Source organism: Lepisma saccharinum, chromosome 1 (assembly GCF_977018435.1).
Source record: "Lepisma saccharinum chromosome 1, izLepSacc3.1, whole genome shotgun sequence".
Taxonomy (NCBI): Eukaryota; Metazoa; Arthropoda; class Insecta; order Zygentoma; family Lepismatidae; genus Lepisma; species Lepisma saccharinum.
The window spans coordinates 175,610,329-175,631,233 of NC_139229.1; the positions used below are offsets into that span (position 1 = coordinate 175,610,329).

Below are 20,905 nucleotides of genomic sequence, written 5' to 3' on the forward strand. Positions count from 1 at the left end.
ACATTGGCACCAAGGTTCGTATGGTTGTGGTATATGTGCTTGTGTACCATTCCGTACTCCTTGCATATCCGTGAAAAAGCATCTGGAAAAAGTACTTTGAGCAACAACAGACCTTTTATGATAATGTTATTCCTAATTTTAAGATACAGACCACGAGCACACGAGGGAGTGCTTATGTGCGTGGGTGGTACGTTTAGTAGGCCATACTGTGAGCGCACAACTGAAAAAACAAATCCCAAAGTGAATATTTCCTTGCAGATACGGTATATTGCGCTACAATCATTCCAAATGCAGCTTCCTCTTAGTGTTCTTCTTTGAATCTTTCTTTCCAAGCCATAATTTGTGAGAGGAACTTTTGTTCTGCTGCAGCTTGAATTTCAATCATGCGTCACTTGTTAATGTTGGGATGCCGGAAGTAAAATCGCCGTGGATTTTTGTTCCACTCAGACTCTTACTCATGTTTGAGGTGGAAATCGTGAAGAATATTTTACGAAGTTTTTCTAGAAGATAGGAAGCTATTGATACCAGTTCTAATAATGCATTTTCTACTTCTTCTAGATGAATGAAACAGGTGCATGGTTAACAGTAATCATCAGTGAAATCACAGTGGTTCACGCTCATGACAAATTCAGAAAAGTGAAGGAGAAATGCAGTTCTCGCCGTGGCGGAGTGGTTATTATTCCCGGTAGGCGAACATTGTACGCTAGTTGGTTTGGATTTCACTTGAATTGTATGTCTAGTAATATGTTTTGGGTTGTTACGAGTGTGACTGCTGAAAGGTCGTAACATGTTCACCATTCATGCAATAAATACGCTGAAATAAATTTTGCAGATAGGTAAAATTCTCCATTCAAATCATACCCATTGGATACCGAAGATACACACACACATACAGTATTTGTCTTTGCAGGCAAAACCCCACGTTGACATAAAAATTCGGTCACATCCTTCATAGACGTATGTAAAAATTCTTGAAAAATGCAATCGTTCAGACTAGTAACACAGTCAAGATTTGTTGTTGCGATTCCCACACCGTCGTTCCCTCTTTTTCATAATTCCGCTCTTTCGACTCTCTTCTTACCTCGAGGCATCTGCTCGCATCTTTCTGCATGAAATTGTCAGTTTGCATGCAAAACACGCAACGGGGTCTTTCCGGAGCAGGGGACCAGGTGCGCCCAATAGTGGGCAATACCGGACGCCATACACACACACGAACACGGAGTTCATGCGGTCCCCGGGCTCCGGGAATATCAAATCGCTATGGCCGCTCCGGTTCCATGACGTGTCGGCAATGATGATCCGGTGGGCAGGATTACCAACTGGTTTCATTAGCTGGGATTCAGTTTGTAAAACGCATTACGCGGAAATTGGCGAGTTCGGAGGTGAAATTTCTATGTTGGCGTCGTTCTGTAAGTGTCCAGTTACGCCAGTCGCCTACCATTAATTGTGGGAAATATTTACTTAGCGACTCGCTGTTTTGCTTCGTTTAATCGCATAACGTTGCTTATTTTTACCTGGTAAGAAGACGACGGAAAGAAAGGAGCAAAGAAATGACAGGACAATCGTTTCATAAAGGTACCATCGCAGTATTCCCGTGGAGTGTGGATGGCCCAGAAAAAGTAAACCCACCCCTGAGATAAAATACACAATGAAATGCGTCTTATCTTATTTCATTGTAGGCCACAAGGCGGGGTGTGGTACAATAGTACCCTGTAACATTCTGCAAGTGTGGATATATTGTATTCCCCCCTCCCCCCGTGAAGTTTGCAAATAGGGTACTTCCCTACCAGGGGCAATTCTATAATGGTTGGCATTGCGCCAGCAAATCTCGCAGATCTGGCGACATTGAAATTCCTGTTTCCAGAATACGAGTCCCTCACTTTATCCACTCTGCTGTGTATAACATACAAACTTTTTGTTTCTTCTGAGTCGTTCTAACTTAATAAATAGAAATCGACAGTAGATTTATTGTTACAGTTGGTTATACAATTGATAGAGTATATATTAAAACTGTAATATTTTTCTCAAAACTTGAACTGGTGTAAGGTAGTATAGGTGCCAGACACCGTAATGCTGAGTACATTCTTTTTTCCTCTTGGTAAAATTACGGAACATAAGTTACCTTCGAAACTTTGCTAGAGTAAAATTATAAAATCGGCTGTTGTTCCATCGCCGCCGTAAAAGTGAACAAGTCAGGCACGTAGCGCAGGTTAGCCTAGGGTGAGCTGAAGAAGAAAAATTAGAATATGCGGTGGAGAAATTTACTCTTGGCGGACGTAAGGGGAAAAGGAAAACATACAAGGTGTTACTCAACCCTTTTTTCTTTTCTTTTACTTGTAGGCTTATATTCAGGTAACACATTGCTGGAATTTTCTGTTTCCCATAGTAGTAGTAGTAATAGTAGGTTTGAAAAGATGTTCTTCAGACATGCTAAACTTTTTTTGAAATCAGACCTATATTATTTTTTAATGAGTTTCTCTTTGTTTCCTCATTTCATAAGAAGACAATATCAAAAGAACGCACTTAAAATGTCTGTTCCTGGTAGTAGGGTTGAGGGGCGCCAAACCATAATTCTGCGTAGGCCGCTTAAATAACTGGCTACGGGGCTGGAATAAGTAGTGAAAATAATTTACACACAAATGATTTTCACTTATTAATTTAAATTTTCGAACTAGTTGAATATTCGATTCTTCATCGTGCAGAGTATCTCGTGTAATCAATATTCATCCCTATGGTCACGGTCTGCATTAGCACGTAGAACAAAATGCTGTAAAGCGCTGTTTTTATTTTCCATGTACAGTTAAACCCCGATAAGCCGGACTTTGCTTAATCCGGACAAAAAAAAGCAGAATGCAAGGTTTGAAATGTGGCTAGAAGTCAACAAGAGAACTTCCCAAACAAAAGGCAGTCAACCACTGATGAAATTCTGTTTCCCGCAGACTTTGTACTGTACTGTACTGTATAGTGTATTTAGGCCTATGCCCTATAAATACACTATAATAGACGTGTTTTGTTCCTATAAACTGAGTTTTAATTCACTTTGTACTGTTCTTTTAGGTTATTTCAGTTAATCCGAACTTTCGTTAAACCGGTCTATTTATCCCCCCATTAATCCGGATTAACGAGGTTTTACTGTAATTCAGTGGCGTATGCTACCACCCCAACGGTAGTCAGGTTGCAAACTTATAAAATTTCAGGTTGCCAACTCCTAAGAATCCAGATTGCCAACTCCTAAGAATCCAGGTTGCCAACTCTTAAGAATCCAGGTTGCCAACTCTTAATAATCCAGGTTGCCAAAAAAAAAAAACTCTTAAGAATCCAGGTTGCCAACTCTTAAGAATCCAGGTTGCCAACTCTTAAGAATTCAGGTTGCCAACTCTTAAGAATTCAGGTTGCCAACTCTTAAGAATTCAGGTTGCCAACTCCTAAGAATTCAGGTTGCCAACTTCAGAATCGCCATTATCTTCTTTTTGAAATCAGGGTAATTCAATTTCTAATAGATTTTTCTTCAGTATTTTGCTTTCTAGGCTTCAGGCTTCGCAGATAGCCTAGCTAGTCTGGAATATACGCTCCTGCTGTAATTCATATTTACGTAATGCGCATATCTAACATTTCAAAATCTTTCCTATGTAAGATATTCTGTTACAAGTAATACACGCACACACATTCATCATCTCTCCCTTTCCTAAAATATAAGAATACTTCAGTTGACTGTACAGTATGACTCTTGGCATACTTTTTCTCGCTTATCATAAATAAGACTTGTTACATAACTTTCTCATGGGTATATTGAAGTTTTGCGAGAGTAAAGCATACAATTTCTTGTAAACATGGCTTCGTTCTTTATTCTTTATTAAAAAAAAGGCCTTGAGTTTTCCCTGAAGTTGTATGAAACTTCGTTCCGTTATTTGTAGAGGCTCTAAGAAGGAAGATAGAGTTTGCAGGCATTGCAGGTGTATAATTGAAATAAAAAAAGTAGTCGCGATCAATAAAAAATGATTTCCCCCTGTTTTATCTGCGCTCCTTGTTTGACTGATGTTATTTCCTTCATAGTCGCATTTCGTCTTGGAAAAACAATTTTCGTTTCCTCCTTCCTGTTGTGTTCACAGCGGTATGAACAAAGGCCTTCCCTAGCTTCTTTTCACGTTGCTGATGGAAGAGCCAATTTTCTGCCTGGTAACGGCAAATAGCGTTCGTGAAGGTAATTTCTTCCCGTCCCAAGATCTTCCTCGCAACGTTCCCTGTTGTTCACCTGTGTTTGTATTTTTAAACTTGTTGCAGAGTTAGAATCTCCCTCCCTTCTCCCCTTTTTGAATGAACGACTCACAGTTGGGACCACTTATAAACTCCGACCCTTAAATCAAATCAGTTTATCTAATTATTTTAAGGTAGTTGAACAATCGGGAAAGGTAGTAACGGTGAAAGTTGCAAGCAGCAAAGAACCAAAATTCAGTACTAAAATAAACGCGAAACACCATACGCGCTACACCAGAATAAACGTGAAGGAGAATAAGGGGTCTCGGGTTCGATTCCCGATGAGGCCTCTTGAACATACTGCACAGTTACTTCGATCCGTCTGTAAACTCGAAACGTCTATTCCAGATAAGCCCATTGAAGTAAAAATTGAACATAAACTATTGTGAAGTGGAATACGCATTTCATTCTTCTGCAACCTATTTTTCTTCTTCCGTTATGCCGTTAAGCCTTCATAAATTTTCTTAGTGTCACATTTTCCGCCCTTGGTACACAAACTTTTCTGTTATAAATCTCTAATATGTTTCACCAATTTCCACGATGCATTTCTGTATTTGAGAATGTCCGTCTGTCTTAAATTTAGGAAATGTCGGAAGATTGTGTTCCATACTCCGTGGTATTTCTCTTTAAGGAAAAAACAACAACAAAGAAACATGAGGTAACGCATCTCTGTCGAACGAGTTTATCACCCGTGGATAACCATAGGAAATTACACATAGGGATAACACGGTCGAGCTAGTTTGTATAGCCGTTGATAAATTCATTAGTCGCCTTCTCACTTACCACGATTAGATGCCCGTTTCTAAAAGTTGCCATGATAGTTCTTGGAGTACGGTCACTCGCAATATACCAGTGTTTTTAGGGAAGTGAATTGCACTTGTGCTGGAGCAAAGTTTGTCTTTGATTTTTGTTTCAATTCTTGAACCTCAGAAAACAGAAAGAATAAGCAAATGGTGATGGACAATTGCCTACTAGATATTATATTTGCTGTTGGCTGTACCACACAGCTGGGTCATTCCATGTCAAATCAACCAATAGTCTAGTCTGAACCTTGACATCTCAGAAATTGATAATTTGTTGTACCGTGGTAGTGCTCGTAAAGTTAAGAGAACTGCATTAATTTCATTTTTTTTAGCTATTAGTTTTGGAGCTATTGACTTTCAAAAACTCAACAATCCCCAAAATTTGACAACATTTTGGAATGTTTAAACAGCTGTAGATCAAGAACTATTTGACCTAGAGAGCTCAAATTGGTGTCATTCTGTTCTGTTTTTAATTAGCTCTAATTTGAAATGCAATATGACTGTGGTATTTGAATTTCGTAATTTTTGAAAAACTAAAAGGAGGTGTATATATATTTTTTGATAATCTCAAAAACAACCCTTTTAATTTGAAAAATATATGTTTTAAAGATATCAATTGAATATTTCTATGCAAAATTTCAAAATTGGATGGCAATGGGTTCCTATGGATTTTTTTTTTTTTTTTTGGTATGTGGAAGATGTGCAATACTCTGCGCATGAGACAAAGAAACGATAGCGACAAGCAGAGAGTATGTAAGGGAAATTTCTCTGGGCGCAGAGAATTTCAGGGCGAATATTATACAAAGCCGAAAAGAGAAAAGGATGTTCCAAACCTGATATTATGTCGTTGGGTTCCCACTGACCTTGAAATTCAGGAAAACCTGCAAAAGCAAGGGATATGAAATAATCGTGGAAAGGTCATGAAAAAACGACAGGGAATTGAAAAACTCTGAAGAGGTAGGGAAATTAAATGTTTTTTTTTTTTTTGCTTGCCAGGATTGAAAACTTAAAACACATTTCAACTTTTCCTCCCGACCGTTTTCTTTTTTTTTTTTTGCGAATATTTTGTACGAACGCGCCCTTTTGTTTTATTATAAACTTGATTCGTTCGATTCACATGCAAACTTGAAGACATGGCAGTACATGGTGGCCCAAAAGTCACGATCGGGTTTTGAAATATTTTCTTATTGCGAAAGAGAATGCGGTAATCAATGTGGAAACTGTATTGAACTGGAAAAGATACATTGAAGAGTGAAATAATAGAAGAGTACTTGTAAGATTAATGTCAGCGCATCTCTCAGTGGTCGAACTTCTCGGTATGTTGACCATCATTCTCTGTTCACAGCTGCATTTGGTGGGATTGACTGGCCTCTATCGGAAAACGGACGAATTATTACCACACAACGTATGTGAGGAGGATAAACATCCCTCTCAACCTACGACAACTTTCTACGTAAATTTCGCGTGCAAATAATACATTCTTCCACTATAAATAGTGTCCGATCGTTAGTTTTGGCACCCGATAATAGAGTGGTCTGGTATGTTATTGGAAAAATACCTGGAGAAAAATACACTTCTGTATAAAACTAGAACTCCCAAGTAATTTTATTGAATATTCCATGAAGCTCTTCGGTGTGTGTTTCAGCTTGAGGTTGCTGGGGGAGGGTCAAAAATGAGGTGGTGGTTTTACCCCCCCCCCCCTCAGCTTTCTATGGGTGCATTAACTTAATGGTCTTTTTCTGAATCCACTGAGGCACGAGATGCGAGAGCAGAAACTTGAACATTTGTTTGCTCTGGTAAGCTCTCATTTAAGAAGTGTGGGTACCGACCCAAATGGAATTCTCTCTCTCTCTTGCTCTACCGTTGCTTGAAACCAAAAGCCACGGGACCGTTGCTAGACGATGAGCAAGAGTAGTTCATTTTTCAGTGACGAATGATGCGATGTTTTTGCCTGTGGCTCAATTCAAAGGACTTATTCTTCTCATTGGAGCCTTCTTATCTGTCTCCAATGCATATTAGCTGTACTTTAGAGGCCGTTTAGAGCAGTTTATAGTTACTTTCCTTTTTACTTTTTTCAAGTTTTAAAAGTATCTTAGTTACTTGTGCAGTTGCTTTATTCTAGATATGTATTTCATACACGAATTGCAAGCTGGCTCTTCTTCTGTTTAAAAATTATGGCCACAAGATGAGCAGCAGTTTTCTTTAAATTATAATTAACTTCATACATTTTTTTAAATATATAGAAGTTAGAGTAACATAATTGAATGTAAACCCCTTAGTGGAAAATTGAGATTAACCTTTCAATCTATTTAGTTTGGAATACCATAATTGTGTTAATTCAGAGCTACGGTGGTCCATTCGGTAGGGCGTTTGACTGTCAAACGGGTGACCCGGGTTCGATTTCAGGTGGAAATTTTTCTAGCAATGTCACCTGCATAGCGCGGCCGTGTGGTTCACCCAGCTTCTGATAAATGGGTACATGGGTGCAACCCCGTGAAAAAGGCGACCGGAGCGTCTTGCTGATCACATCACCACCACAAATGGCCAATTGAATATTAGGGAGTCCTACCTAAACCTCCCCGATTATGTCTTCACCTCTGTGGCATATCCAGGATGATTTGTCGAATATTTTTATGTGCACTATTATGTTCTAGCTATTCTAAAATAAATACACTTGTTTTACGTTCTGTTGAATGTACGGGCTGACCGGAAGCAATTACAGTAGAAATCCCTATAACTGTAATTGCTAAGAGTGTTGGAAAATATTTCTTCTATATTCCAAGAGCGATAACATTTCTAGGTGAGCAACATTGGCAACATGTCGAAAGTGTTTTCTAATATGAAGCGTCACTGAAGATTTTATTTGTTATTAGTTGCGTACTACATGCTACTTTTTGCAACGAATTACTCTGTCCTCCCGTTTGTATCTAGAAATAGATGGTCGTAGGATTTGTTCTCCGCTCCCAGCCGATTGACTCTAGCGGTGTGATTGCTAATTTCATCTACGGGATGTAGCAGCATAATTTAAGAGTTTCCTCCATTTTTATTAATACCCGCTGTTTATCAGTTGCTGGACGAACCAAGTTATGAATACTGTGCATTCGAGGTTTAATTTAGATGTATTTTCAAGGAGACCGAGTTTGAATGGACTCATTTTCCTTTTCCATTTTTGTTCTTTGCCTTTCATTTATACTTTGCTTTCTGGAATAACTCTGTGCTGTGCACAAATGAAGATCGAGCTTTATATAGCCCAGCCTCAAGGACCAATCTCTGAAGATTCCATCGTGTGCTTTCAGAGCAGGTGTAGTTGTCGACGTCATTCTTTCGCCACGAAGTCCGGCTATTGATTTCTTTTCTCTTTTTTTCTCCTCCGTTTGTGGAGATGAAATTTCTTGCGAGTCGTTTGGTTCCTGTTGAGAGCTCTCCAGATGGTCCACCGAGAAAGGAGAAAAGAAAAAGAAAGAAGTGCTTGATGGTCCTGGAAGACCGAAACGAACGAGGAACGATATCGAACCGAAGTAAAGTTGTGTTGACGTTCAGGCCCGACCGTAATAAGGAAATTGCGTTCGGACGGGTAGGAACTTTGTCCTGCCAAACACCATTTGTCTTGTTTGGGTTTTCTTCTGGCTTCTGAATGGCTGTCAATACGGAAGACAAACGATAGTTTACATCCATCGCTTCTTGGACCAACGGAAACTTTCGGACCCAAACTCTGTGATATAGATAATAAAGAAGATCGCCGGACTATAAAAAGTTCGGTCCTTTCCTTTCTCATACTTTGTAAGTTAATTTCACGTGAACTCGAAATGATGAACAAAAGAAACAAGGGGAAAGTTTGTAGATGCTCTCTGTTTCGGGAATCTGCGGAACAAGGCCGCGCATAACGGTAGAGAAGGGGAGCAAGCGTGTGGGCGAAGCAAAGCAGTGCGCTCTGCTACAAAGGGCTGGTAGCTGCAGTCGCGTTTTCCCCTCCATGCATTGTCTCCCTTCCATACGAGTTCATTGGTCGTGCCCTCTCGAGTCGTACTCCCGTAGATGACTTGTTTTCGTTCGCTTGCTGGGGGTCTTCCCTATGGCGTAATGATAACGTCGTCGTCTAATTTATAATCAAGGAGACTTGGATTCGATACCCAATGGAGGCACAAGTGATTCCGATCCCACTTTAATCTGTAGGGGTAGTCCCGATTAGTCTTCCTGTGCATTAAAGCAAAACTCAAACTCGTTCGCTTGCTCCAGAGACTTCCGGGACAGGACATTCTGTCATGTCAGTTTTGGTATTGGTAAACCGTTGTGTGTCACATCTATTGTTCCAATTACCCTACCTGTTCATAACGTGGCTTTCAATCTTATTTTGCCCAGAACTTTACCTCATCTCATTTTCTTCAATTGTCCTCATCTGCTTCGTTGCGGTTAACCCTTCGGTAGAATTGAGCAATGCGAAACAAATCAGCAGTACATTCGTAGTGTCTTGAACAGAGATCCAGCTTGTTTAAAGCTGTAGTATTCTTTGCGGCGTTGTATTTCACACTTCTCTCCTTTTTTTTCTTTCTTCACAAACGCATTTTGAAACTTAATACCTTCCCTCAGTAAGTTATAGAGCTTCCACGAGCAGAATATTCGTTTTAAAAGGAGATAGCGTTTTCGCTGAGGTAGGCATTGGCATAAAGCCATCCCCTCTCGGTTCATTGGAGCCTTCCGAGTGTTGTGTAACGACATGACTTAATCGCGTTTAGCAGCTTGCCTCACTCTGAAAGGAAGGCAGGGTGAAACTGTAAGGATTCGTCTAGGAGAGCGTGTTACATATGTAACTCCGCCTCATGTGTTCGCAGCAGGAAACAGCCGGCCGTGTATTTTCCTAATTGGCGTAAAAGCTTGGATGAGAACACACACGCGCGCGGTAGATATAATCTTTTGTTTGAAGTCGTTCAGACAGATATGTCTTTTGTTGTTCTAATGTTGTCGAGGTAATTAATAGGTGGCACACACACTTGTACCTGCCATCTAGACCGTATGTTGCTGGACGTAACCCTCCCTTCCCTTCCCCGACTTGGGAGATGAATATGGTATCTGGCACGGAAGAGATCAGTTTTGAAGAGATGGTCTAAAATAATTTTATGTGCTCCTCCCATTTTTTCCAGTTCGTTTTTGGCCCGCCCAGTGGTATTTTTGCCAGCAATTGACAGCATCTCCCAGTGATTGAAACTGACTGAAAACTCTCAAGATATATATATATATATATATTTAAAAAAAATAATGAGTAGATCTAGAAGTCCGTGCACTTCCCTAAGCGGCAGCCTTGCCCACACACCAAATTCACATCAGTTAATCTGTATTATCTTTTTCATTCATGTCAGACGAACACAAACATTCTTGTCCGAACCGGGATTCGAATCCGGATTCCTACCGTCGTAGCGCGCTGCCTTCACCACTCCCCCACAGAGGTCGACTGCCACTTGGCTACCCAGGTAGCCTTGCCATGACATTTTACAGCCAGGAGTAAATTTACCATTGTTATGGAATAATAGCACCCCTTTATCATTTTCATCTATTCATCTTTGTAATGAAACAAAACTGACGGAAGCGCGATGTAATATAAAACAAATCAATCAATCATCATTTATCTTTGTGCTAATTAGCTTAAAGAGCAGAAAATCAGCGAAAAATACGAGCACAAATCCAAATCCAATTGTGTACCTCTTTAATTTTTGCTAACGAAGGGGATCGCTGTAGGTCTTCCAGCGTACAATATATTACATAAAATATGGCGCACATTCGAGCCACTGAATTGTATTTATTAAATAAAAGTACATATCTCAGTTTGTACAAGGTAACGCAAAAGTCATCACCTTATTTTCTTAGCCTATAGCTTTAAATTAAACAAAGTAGTTTTTTTTGTGTTCAACTTTTCTTGATACTTGTAAGTTTTATGTCCTCAATTTTTAAATATTGTATAACATCCAATAAATGACCACCATTCGAATTGATGCAAATTTGGGCTCTTTTTATTGCGTTGGTGGTGTTGGCAAGAATCTGCGGGGAAATGTTTCATGCTGAATATTGTTCTTTAGTTGCTGTAACGTCTCTGGCTTATTCACATAAACCAATGACTTCAAATATCCCAAAGGAAAAAATCTGTAGCGACGGTTAAATCGGGGGACCTGGCCGGCCATGGCAAATCACCAAAACGGGACATTACTTTGCTCGGAAAAGTGTCACGCAAAATTGTCACAATTTTTCCACGTTCTTGTGCGATATACTTCTTCATTTTCGCACACAATACATTTCGTGAGTATCTTCTATTTAACTGACAAAACACTACTGATATAAACAACAGGATGTCAAAATAAAGGGCAGTTCAAATAGGATGATGACTTTTGCGCCACTTTACAAATTGAACACAACCTGTGTGCACTATATTAAGTGTAAATTGGCGAGTGGTATTCGCCATAGCACAGACAGTCTAGTAGTATTTCAATACGTCACAACTGTTCGTTGGAAATTATTGATTGATTGATTAATATATTTTACTTCGCTTTTTTCCACTTTTGGCTAATCGCAAAAAAAGAGGATGAGTGATGATTAGATGAAATTATGAAGATACAATAACAAAGAACATCTATGCCCATGCTAGGATTCAAACGTCGTAGCGCGCTGAGATTACCACTCTGATACGATTGCCGGCTCGTCAGAAATTACATGCACAGACTACTTAAACCTTAAGGCTATTGTACTAATCTCTTGATCTGACACACCCCTTATTTCAGAGAGGTTATAACTACAGATCAGCTTTCGGCGATATTGACCAGACGATACATTATCTTGTTTCATGAATCTACATGTTATTTCTATCGTGTTTTTATGTACCAAACAACTGCAGATCGCTTTTCGTAATTCATATAGCGGCAAATATCCGCGAGACGATCTATCATGAGCATCACGATACGAAACAAATATCGTATTGTATCAGTGACGATACGAGACAGATTAGTTTTTCTCTGTTATCAATCCTAGAGACTTTTGGTTTTCCTTTGCCTTGCCGGTGTTGATAAGCAATGCATTCATATTTTTAAAAATATACTACTTTGTTTCTAACCAGTTTATCGTTATGGTTCTTGAATTACATTTATATAATGCTTAATATTAATTTTATCTTACTAATTTGAAAATTATCAAAAATATTCTGGATCGAAATTCAGATAGTGGTCGTCACTAAAATTATTTCTTATTTATTTCAGTTTGATGGCTTGTCATCCAACAGTTGCATGGTAAGTGTTATAATTTTTTCTCCAATGCCATCATCAATAACTGCCTTTATTTCTTACAAATTAAAATAAGCTTTTAAAGCTATTTGAATGAAGATACTTACAAAGTAGAAATTACTAATGTTCGCACACAACTTCTCTCTTAGTGCACTAGTAAGTAGTTCACCAGTGATCAAATGTGTTAATAGAATGAGATTTTGTTGTTAGAAAATTATCGTGCTCAAAATGCATTGGCTATATTGCATTTTTTGTGAGTGACTTATAAGAACTGGAAGGTTATTGCCGAAATAATTTCGAAGAATAGGAAGGAAAACGTTTCGAGTAGAAAGTGACTCGCAAGGAGCTATCGCGTGATTATCCTGTTCGTGGACGAAGTTTCTTTTTCACTGGAGATTCGGATTGTCCAATGCGTCTATATAAAGTAATATACGGTAATCCATCAATGGAGCCCTGACTTCTCGATCTTTTCCTTCCGAACTTTCATGTGCAATGGTTGTGTTCAAGTTTCAAGTCACGAAATTGATCGGTTCCTTCGATTCTTCGGATCCTTCCTGTTCCACATTCTATATCACTTGCTCCGTCTCGGCATCAGCAAGCTACTCGTAAAGTAAAGTTGCGTATTACTTTGTGAACCCAATTAAATTATGGTGTCGTTTCAATGCCAGTTTCGGGTGAGAATTGCCACTTGGAAACTTTAAAAATGTTGCCGGCAACGAGACGTGCCATACGTACTTGGAATTATGGGACGAATTCGAGTTCTTCGTCAGCAGAGAGAGAGAAAAATGATAATATATACGAGGGTCATTTCAAAGGTATTGAACTTTATGCATGCATGGCTCGTAAGATGATTGCCGCTGTCGGTGTGGGTTCGACCTCAGAACAGTGGTTCTTAACCTGTGTTCTGCAAACCTTCAGGAGGTGCGTGAAGGCCTGAAGAAATGTTACGGACTTTTATACTTATCGTGAAGATCTGGCTAAAAGAAGCTTGTCAATTAATTGAATAAACAAATTCTGAAAATTCAGTATATTTTACGACATATTAGTCAGAGTGCCTTGGTTTGCAAGATAACGCAAAGCAGCATGTTTCGTACATAAGCATTCTGGAAATTGATTTGGTGTATTTTACTTTGCTTTTCTTCCACTTTTGGCTAATCGCGAAGATGATGATATTACGACGAAATTGATTAAGGGACACTCACGAAGAACATCCATGTCCAGGCCCCCGGTCTCGAAACCTGGACCCACATTGTGAAAAATATGAATTGGGGGAATTCCTTCCTCACCCTCTATACAACCCTCAATTGGGTGCACTAGACTTTGACTTATTTCCAGAAGTGAAGTAAATCAATCCATGGGAAATTATTCAGTATCATTCAGGATGTTCCTGCTTAGATGACGCGAGTAATCAGACGCATGAGCAATGAGGGTTTCCTAACGGTAATACATGATTTGCGTATACCTTATGCCGCTGTCATCAAGAAAAATTGTTACTTTGAAGTAGTGATGCGCACCATCGACTAACTACACGTTAGTCGAAACAAAATGTCGACTAATTAGTCACTACTTTTGCGACAAATGTTAGTCGAGGAAGTCGTTCGACTGATATTAGTCGAACCTTTAATTGGCTTCTTTTCCAACTAATGTAAGTCTAACATTATCTTTTTTGTTATTTTGAAATTGTTCAAGTCTACGTTATGCTCGCTCAGGCTTATGCGTAGGCGTAAGCTAAATGAAACTTAATTGGTTGATTTGGTTAATTTTTCTTCGCTTTTCTGGCGGCACTTTTGGCTAATCTCGAAGATGAGAATGAGTCATGATTTGACGAAAATTATGAAAATACACTAGCAAAGAACAGCCATGCCCAGACCGGAATTCGAACGCGGGTCACTTGATGTCGTAGTGCGCTTCGCTAAATAGAACTACTGTATAACATATATTGCGTGGCCAAAAACGTTGTGTTGTGAATTCCGGATTCAAATCCTGAACTGGACATGGATTTTTTTGGGGGGGGACGGGTGTCCATTCATCAATTTCATCTATTTATCACTGACGCGCTGCGAACGCGGAAAAAACATTTCAAACTAGTCAATGCTATTATTAATAGTAATACTGGGCTATTATACTGTTCTAGCATTATAAATTTTGGCAAAGTTTTAGTCCACATTATGAACAGATCGCAAATGAATTTACAGTGTAAGGTGGCATCTAAAGAACTGAAATGTGCCGTCCCTATAATGAAATGTTTTCCAATATGCCATCACGGGAGATTCCTTTAATATTGCAAATTATATATTATTGACTAATCGCCGAAAATGCGTTCAGTAATGGCAGGATACATGATTAGACAAAGGAGCATTGAGAGCTATATAGATACTGTACCTTTTACACATTTACTTCATATCCTAAGTCCTAACGCGAAGATAATTTGGTTAATTTGTATTTAGTAAGGAGCTTTTGTCGAAAATCTTGTCAATCGTTTCGCACAGATATGGCAGTTATTTATGGTATGGCTGCAGTGTAAGACGAACAAGTGGATCATAGCAGATAAAGGGCTTCTTTCGGATAGTAAAATGAAAGAGCAAAGTCCCTTCTGATGAAACTGATACCATCTGTTGTCCTCTTCTCTTTTCGACGTCGTAAGCCAGAGCATTCAGTGCACGGATTTTGGTGAAAGGTTCCTTTATATTGATTTATACTGTTACACCTTGTAGAAAGAGAAGAGAGACGGCGATGCTGGAGAAGAATAGGAACCTAAGAGGTAAAAATCCATTTGCAGCTGCCACAGAAGAGAGTTTCCTCCTAGAGAATCGGCGACTCCACACAAAAAAATATAAAAAGCATAACGCATCGTACATTTTGAACTTACTCCCTTTTTTCGACCCAACACTCAAAGACATTATTGCTACCATTATATGGAACCACACTTTTCGGCGGTTTAGTTCGGAAATGTAAGTCTCGCTCCCCTCCCCCTCTCTCTTATCCCCCGTGCTTCTCATATCGATTACGCGTAAAAGAACAACATTGTGCCAGTTTCCGCCAGAAACGTGACTGGTATGTATATAAAGGGAGTCTTTTGTCTAGGAAGGTAGATTCTGGTGGGTCTATCGTTCATCAGGAGTGTTTCTTTCTGTTTGGAACTATGGCTAACTGAAAAGGAAAGAGGAAGAAAGAAAGATCTGAGGTTATAGTGATCTTGGTCTTCGGTTGAGCTGCAGTCGGGTTTTATCTTAAAGTTTCGTGTAGATGGAAACATTTCCAGTTTAAGAACATGAAGGTCTATTCTGTTATGTTTTCCTGTCCACTACTTTTTAGGTTTAAACGGTGTGCTCAAACAATCTCGAAATGAGTTGGTGAAGGCTCCAAAAAACACAGTAAATATTTGTAGGTACTTAAATTCTATGATTGATTGATTTGCTTTATTTTACTTCGCTTTTTGTGCCACTTTTGGCTAATTTGCGAAGATGGGGATGAGTGATCACATGATGAAATTGATGAACGGACACTCACAAAAATCCATGCCCAGCCCGGGATTCGAACGCGGGACCCCTGGCATCGTAGCGCGATGTGCTAACCACTCCGCCACGGAGGCCGGCTTAAATTCTATGATAAACCAGGATAACACACATATTGCATTCGAAATTGTATTGAATTGGGAATGCTTGGTTTTAGTTTATGTGTATGAATTAAATGAGCAGTAATATGTTATTTCATGTTATTTGTGAAAATTATCGACTTGAATTATTGCTCTCGTCGAGAGCCTCTACCTCATCTGCAGCGTGTGTATTTTAACGGGATGAATAGTTGCCTGCGCTATTTTACAACGTAATAAACGCGTCGGGTGTTCACACCTTCGATGTGCTCAAGTCCCGACCAGGGAATCCACACCCGTCGTTTCTTACTGGTCATTCTTCAATCTAATGATCATTCATCCACGTTGTCGTAACAGTGACCTCAAAAAACCTAAAATATAAAGAAGACAGAAATACAAGATAATCGGCGAATTTGCATGCGATAAACAATACCATGAGGTTGGCTTCATCCTTATTTCCTTTACTGGGCTTTCTCCATCCGTGTTGGACATTACAGATTTTTTGCAATTTTGCGGCATCCTCAGAAACAAGTAATTCCTGCCCTCCCTATTGACACCCGATTAAATCACAAATTCAATCATTGTTGTCCTTCCAAACTATTAAGTTGTACCAGTTTTGAGCGATATTCTGCTAATTGGTCCCGCGACCATCCATAAATTGTGAGTAAGGCGGTTTACAGAATAATTTTTAAAAAGCTTTTCTTTTTTATTCGTTTCTTTTGACCGGAGGAATTGCATTATCGGGGAAGAAAGTTGTGTGGCTTCATTCCCTGAAGTTAAGTGCTGGCTGAGACCGATGCTCTTCAAGTGAAGAGAACAATGCTTAACTCCATTATCCATCTCCATTCAAGGTTGGTTTCCCACTCTTCGGAACAGAATTCTTTAGAAAACTGGAACGATTGTTCTGAAATGGACGGATTTTCTAATATAAAGGAACTTTTGTGCTGTATTGATTATTAATGTCGGTTTTTGTGGCACTGATCAGTTGAGAGAGGGATGAAGTACTCTTGTAATATAATCGTTTTTGTCTTTGCCATCTGTGTGCACCGTACGGACTACAGAGTGTATGAACTGGATTACGTAGAAATGAGGACGATCTTTTGTCATTTTGAGGGTGTTCCCTTTAAGTGGGTTCAGTGATTCTCAGTAGGTAGGTGCATTGAGCACAATACACTTTGCGAATATTACTTTTATTAATATATATATGTAGTTATCTATTAGTTATTTTCATATATATTAGATTAACCGTTTAATTCAAGTATTTCCAAACTTGGGATTGTGTGTGTGTGTGTGTGTGTGTGTGTGTGTGTGTGTGTGTGTGTGTGTGTGTGTGTGTGTGTGTGTGTAATATCTGATATAAAGATTTAGTCACTCATAACTTCGAGCATAAGTTACATTTGTTATCATCTCTGTTGCTAGAATTTTAAAATGAAATGTTTTTAACTCTTCGCATGCATCTAACAGGGTTGCTACGCGACTGGAAAACCTGGAAAACAGGGAAAAGTCAGGGAATTTGGTTGGTCAGGGAAAAGTCATGGAATAGTCAGGGAATTTTGCATATTTTCTGGAATTTACGCGCATTTTGGAGTTGCAGGAGAACCAGTTACAAAATGAACGAACGGTTCATTTCCACTTCCGAATTCGGTTCTTGTGATTCCAGTCCCCCCAAAAGATTCAGTTCAGAAACTTGTTCCTCTCGTCATTATGACTTCTAGTCTGTTACGTACAAAATTATGGTTCCTTGGCATTTCGATTCTATATTTATTCACTCTCTGATCTAGGTTCTTGGATCCGTTCATTTTGCGACTCGTTCTTGTGAACCTGTTGAAGACCGGAATTTGGAGAAGCGTGAGATTTTTCCTTAGAGAACAAGATACTCAAGACGAAACAAAGCACCAGCCATCCTCAGAATTTCTTGCAGAAAAAATGTTGCTTTAGCTTTGTGCGTGGTGAGGTAATTTTCTTTCTTCAAGAACACACCCGTTCGGAACCCGTTCTCTTTTAATACGTGAAGCGGAGCAGGTTGGTGTTCGGACAGTTCATTGGTTTTGGATCTGCAATAAAGCTTGAAGAGCAGAATTTCACGTAACTGGCTGTGGTAGACGTCACACTGGATTAGTGCGGACGCCGAGTAAAAACAAAGGGACTCACTACTTCGTTCCCCCCGTGAACCCGTTCTGTGATTTTGAGTCCTTCGTTTGCGACCCGTTCAGAAGCAACCTGATCAACTAGTTCATTTGCTCGTTGTCGTAGTTCTTACATTGCAGAGATGTGTTACAGTTACACCCGAGAAATTAGTGTTTTTATGCAGTATCAGTGACGTCATTATTAGAATATGCACGTGTTTTGTGCATGTAGAACGAATTTATGTTTAAAAAACTGGTGCGAAATAGAGGAATTAAACGTACGCTGGTCACACATCGTTGTTAGGTTATTAATGTTGGTTTCATGCTGATAGTAATTTTACATATTGTTTGCGTGTAGAATGAAATTATGCTGAAAAGTGGTGAAAATGAGCCCAAGTTCCTTTTGTTTTATTACGATTTCATGATGCTACAAATGCAACTTTTACATGGTTCGATTTCTATTTATGTCTGTTAACACATACTGCAGAGTTTTAGCGATTACTTAAGATTTTGTCAATATATGCTTTTGTGGTTAGGTTAGGAATGTCAGGTTTGGTTGCCTTAGAATTAAAATAAAGACCCTGAATGCACTCTACTAAGGTTCCGATTTATTTCTACATTCATTCCCACTAGTTTACGATACTTACTGTCGCTTGTCAACCGGAGAATACCTTGTCCGTGGGAAGCATGTATGATTGAGTAAGGTCATTTTGAATTTTTGTTTTTCAACATAAATAACTTTTCTCGAATCCAAATAGTGCTCATTATTTTAAGGAAGGTTCAAATTTCGTGTCACAATAATTGCCAAAATTCTATGATAATTAGTCTTCCTGCTAGGAAAATTTGAAAAAAAAAATCATAAAACATTCAGAACTGTTACCTTTTAAAAGACAGATTTCGATGTTTTCCGTAATATAAAATTGGTTCCAGCATGTGGAAAACTCAAATAATAGAGATATTTGATTCCAAAGTATGGCCCGCGTATATATTTTTTTTAGGTGTATGGTTGGTCACCGGCCCCATTCAAGTTCTGAATTTCCGTAATATGTACTATTTTCAATAAATTAAAAAATATAATCATTAAACTTATTGCATATTTTCTAAAGGTACATGACCTAATTTTCTGTTGTTTCTCATTTGTATTGATATAGGCTAATTGAGGTTGTATACAGGTTACATTGTAAAGCTTTGATATATGCCACATTTTTTATTGATTTTTTTACACCACCTTAATTGTAATTACTTAGTGAAAATGGGGAAGTACAATAGTTATTTATTTTTCATTGAATAGCATTATTTTAATCACTTGGTAAATTTTCAGCTAATAACTGTGTATATTCATATTCATAATAATTAACGTGCCTGCATATTTAATTGAAAAACATGAGGTTCAAAAGCAAAAATCATAACGACACACATGTCTGGAAAAATTTCATTTCTGGTCTGGAAAACCTGGAAAAGTCAGGGAATTTCATAATCAAAAAATCGTAGCTACCCTGATCTAATGAAGTTCGCACAGCAGCATCTGTACTCCATACTGATTGAGACTCCTACGTAAATATTATGAAAATATTACTTTTTTCATAAACATTGCTTGCATGTATGTGTGGAGTTCATTTGATATTTTACAATTAAGATGATCGTGTTTTATAAAATGAGCCGACGTCACACGAAAATACGAGTCTTTCCAATGAACGCATCCCTCGCAGGTAATATTCTCAAGAGATACATCGCTCAGAAGGCTCGAGAAGGTCTGAATTAGTCAATTAGAATTTTGTGGTGCTGATCCAGATATTAACCAGTTTAGCTCGAATGTTAAAACACCAAGCCTCTGCACGTCACAATGCAACAAACCGGCTTATCTTGGTAGCAGTTGCATATGCTACATTTGTTTACTTTATAAACACAGGGTGGTCATAGGATTGGTTGTGTTTCAAATTTATCTACTTAGAAATTACGATTCATGAAAGAACAAAAGTTTTAAAAACTAAAGCTTTTTTTAAAATACTTTTTAAAGTTTTTTTGGTGGCCATCACCGCGATGAACAATTTCATTGACTCTGGTGACAAAATCATCAATAACGCTTCCCGTAAATCAGTTTCTTTGTACTATTTCTTCAGTGTCATACATTCTGCAAGGAAGCGATGCTGCACTTATCAGTTCGCGTGTGGCTACCTGAACACTGAAATTACTTCCCATGATGCACTTCTCGCGTCTTCCCAAGAGGCGGGCAGTTCAAATTGTGTAAAAAGGTACGTTTTCCTTGAACTTTCGCCCGACGTGGCCGCTTCACCGTGCCGAATGGCTTTGAAACATCTCCTATTGTTTTAGTCACATGTGTTCTAGCTGCGTCTTTTTCGCCGAACGCAACGGCCGTGATGTGGAGCATGAAGCAGTGCCTCTGTTCCCTGGCTAAGCATCGTTTGGAAATTTCTCGCCACCCACTGTGAAGTTTTGGATAAAAATGTGAGGTCTCGAAACCAATCATTTTAACTTCTGGACTGTGACATTGTTCTGTAAAATGGAAAGAAGAAAAACAGAAAGGGCGGTTTAGAATGTTTATACCTCTAGAAATAGAAGGATGAAGAGTAAACAGGAAATATAAGTCAAATCACTCTTTCATGAACTGTGGACAGGTGAGGCGCCAACATGGTATTCACTGGAGAGATGTTATTGTTCAAAACTATCATATCCTGATTCTTATGCAACCAGCAAGTCCTTGAAGTTTTAAGGGTTCACCAATCGGCAGGATAAAATGAAGAGTACACAGTCTGTTTCAGGCAAATAAAGAGCAAGAACCTGAGGTATTCATATTGCTCTGCCAAATTGAATAACATATTCAGGCAAGTTGAGTGTGTCGTATGATGTTAC

The 20,905-nt window shown here is 38.9% G+C and overlaps 1 protein-coding gene across 4 annotated transcripts in view; it reads left to right on the top strand.

Annotated features, from left to right (window-relative positions):
- Positions 1-20,905, top strand: part of msi (RNA-binding protein musashi) — a 531,937-nt gene that overhangs the window by 118,100 nt on the left and 392,932 nt on the right. For 2 of the 4 annotated variants that reach the window (XM_083143224.1, XM_083143234.1), the window contains exon 2: positions 12,293-12,322. The exons of the other annotated variants lie outside the window; for them this stretch is intronic. In XM_083143224.1, coding sequence (XP_082999350.1) covers positions 12,297-12,322 — 26 coding nt within the window. In that variant the 5' untranslated portion in view covers positions 12,293-12,296. The remainder of the gene's footprint in view (positions 1-12,292; positions 12,323-20,905) is intronic. 4 annotated transcript variants of the gene reach the window in all.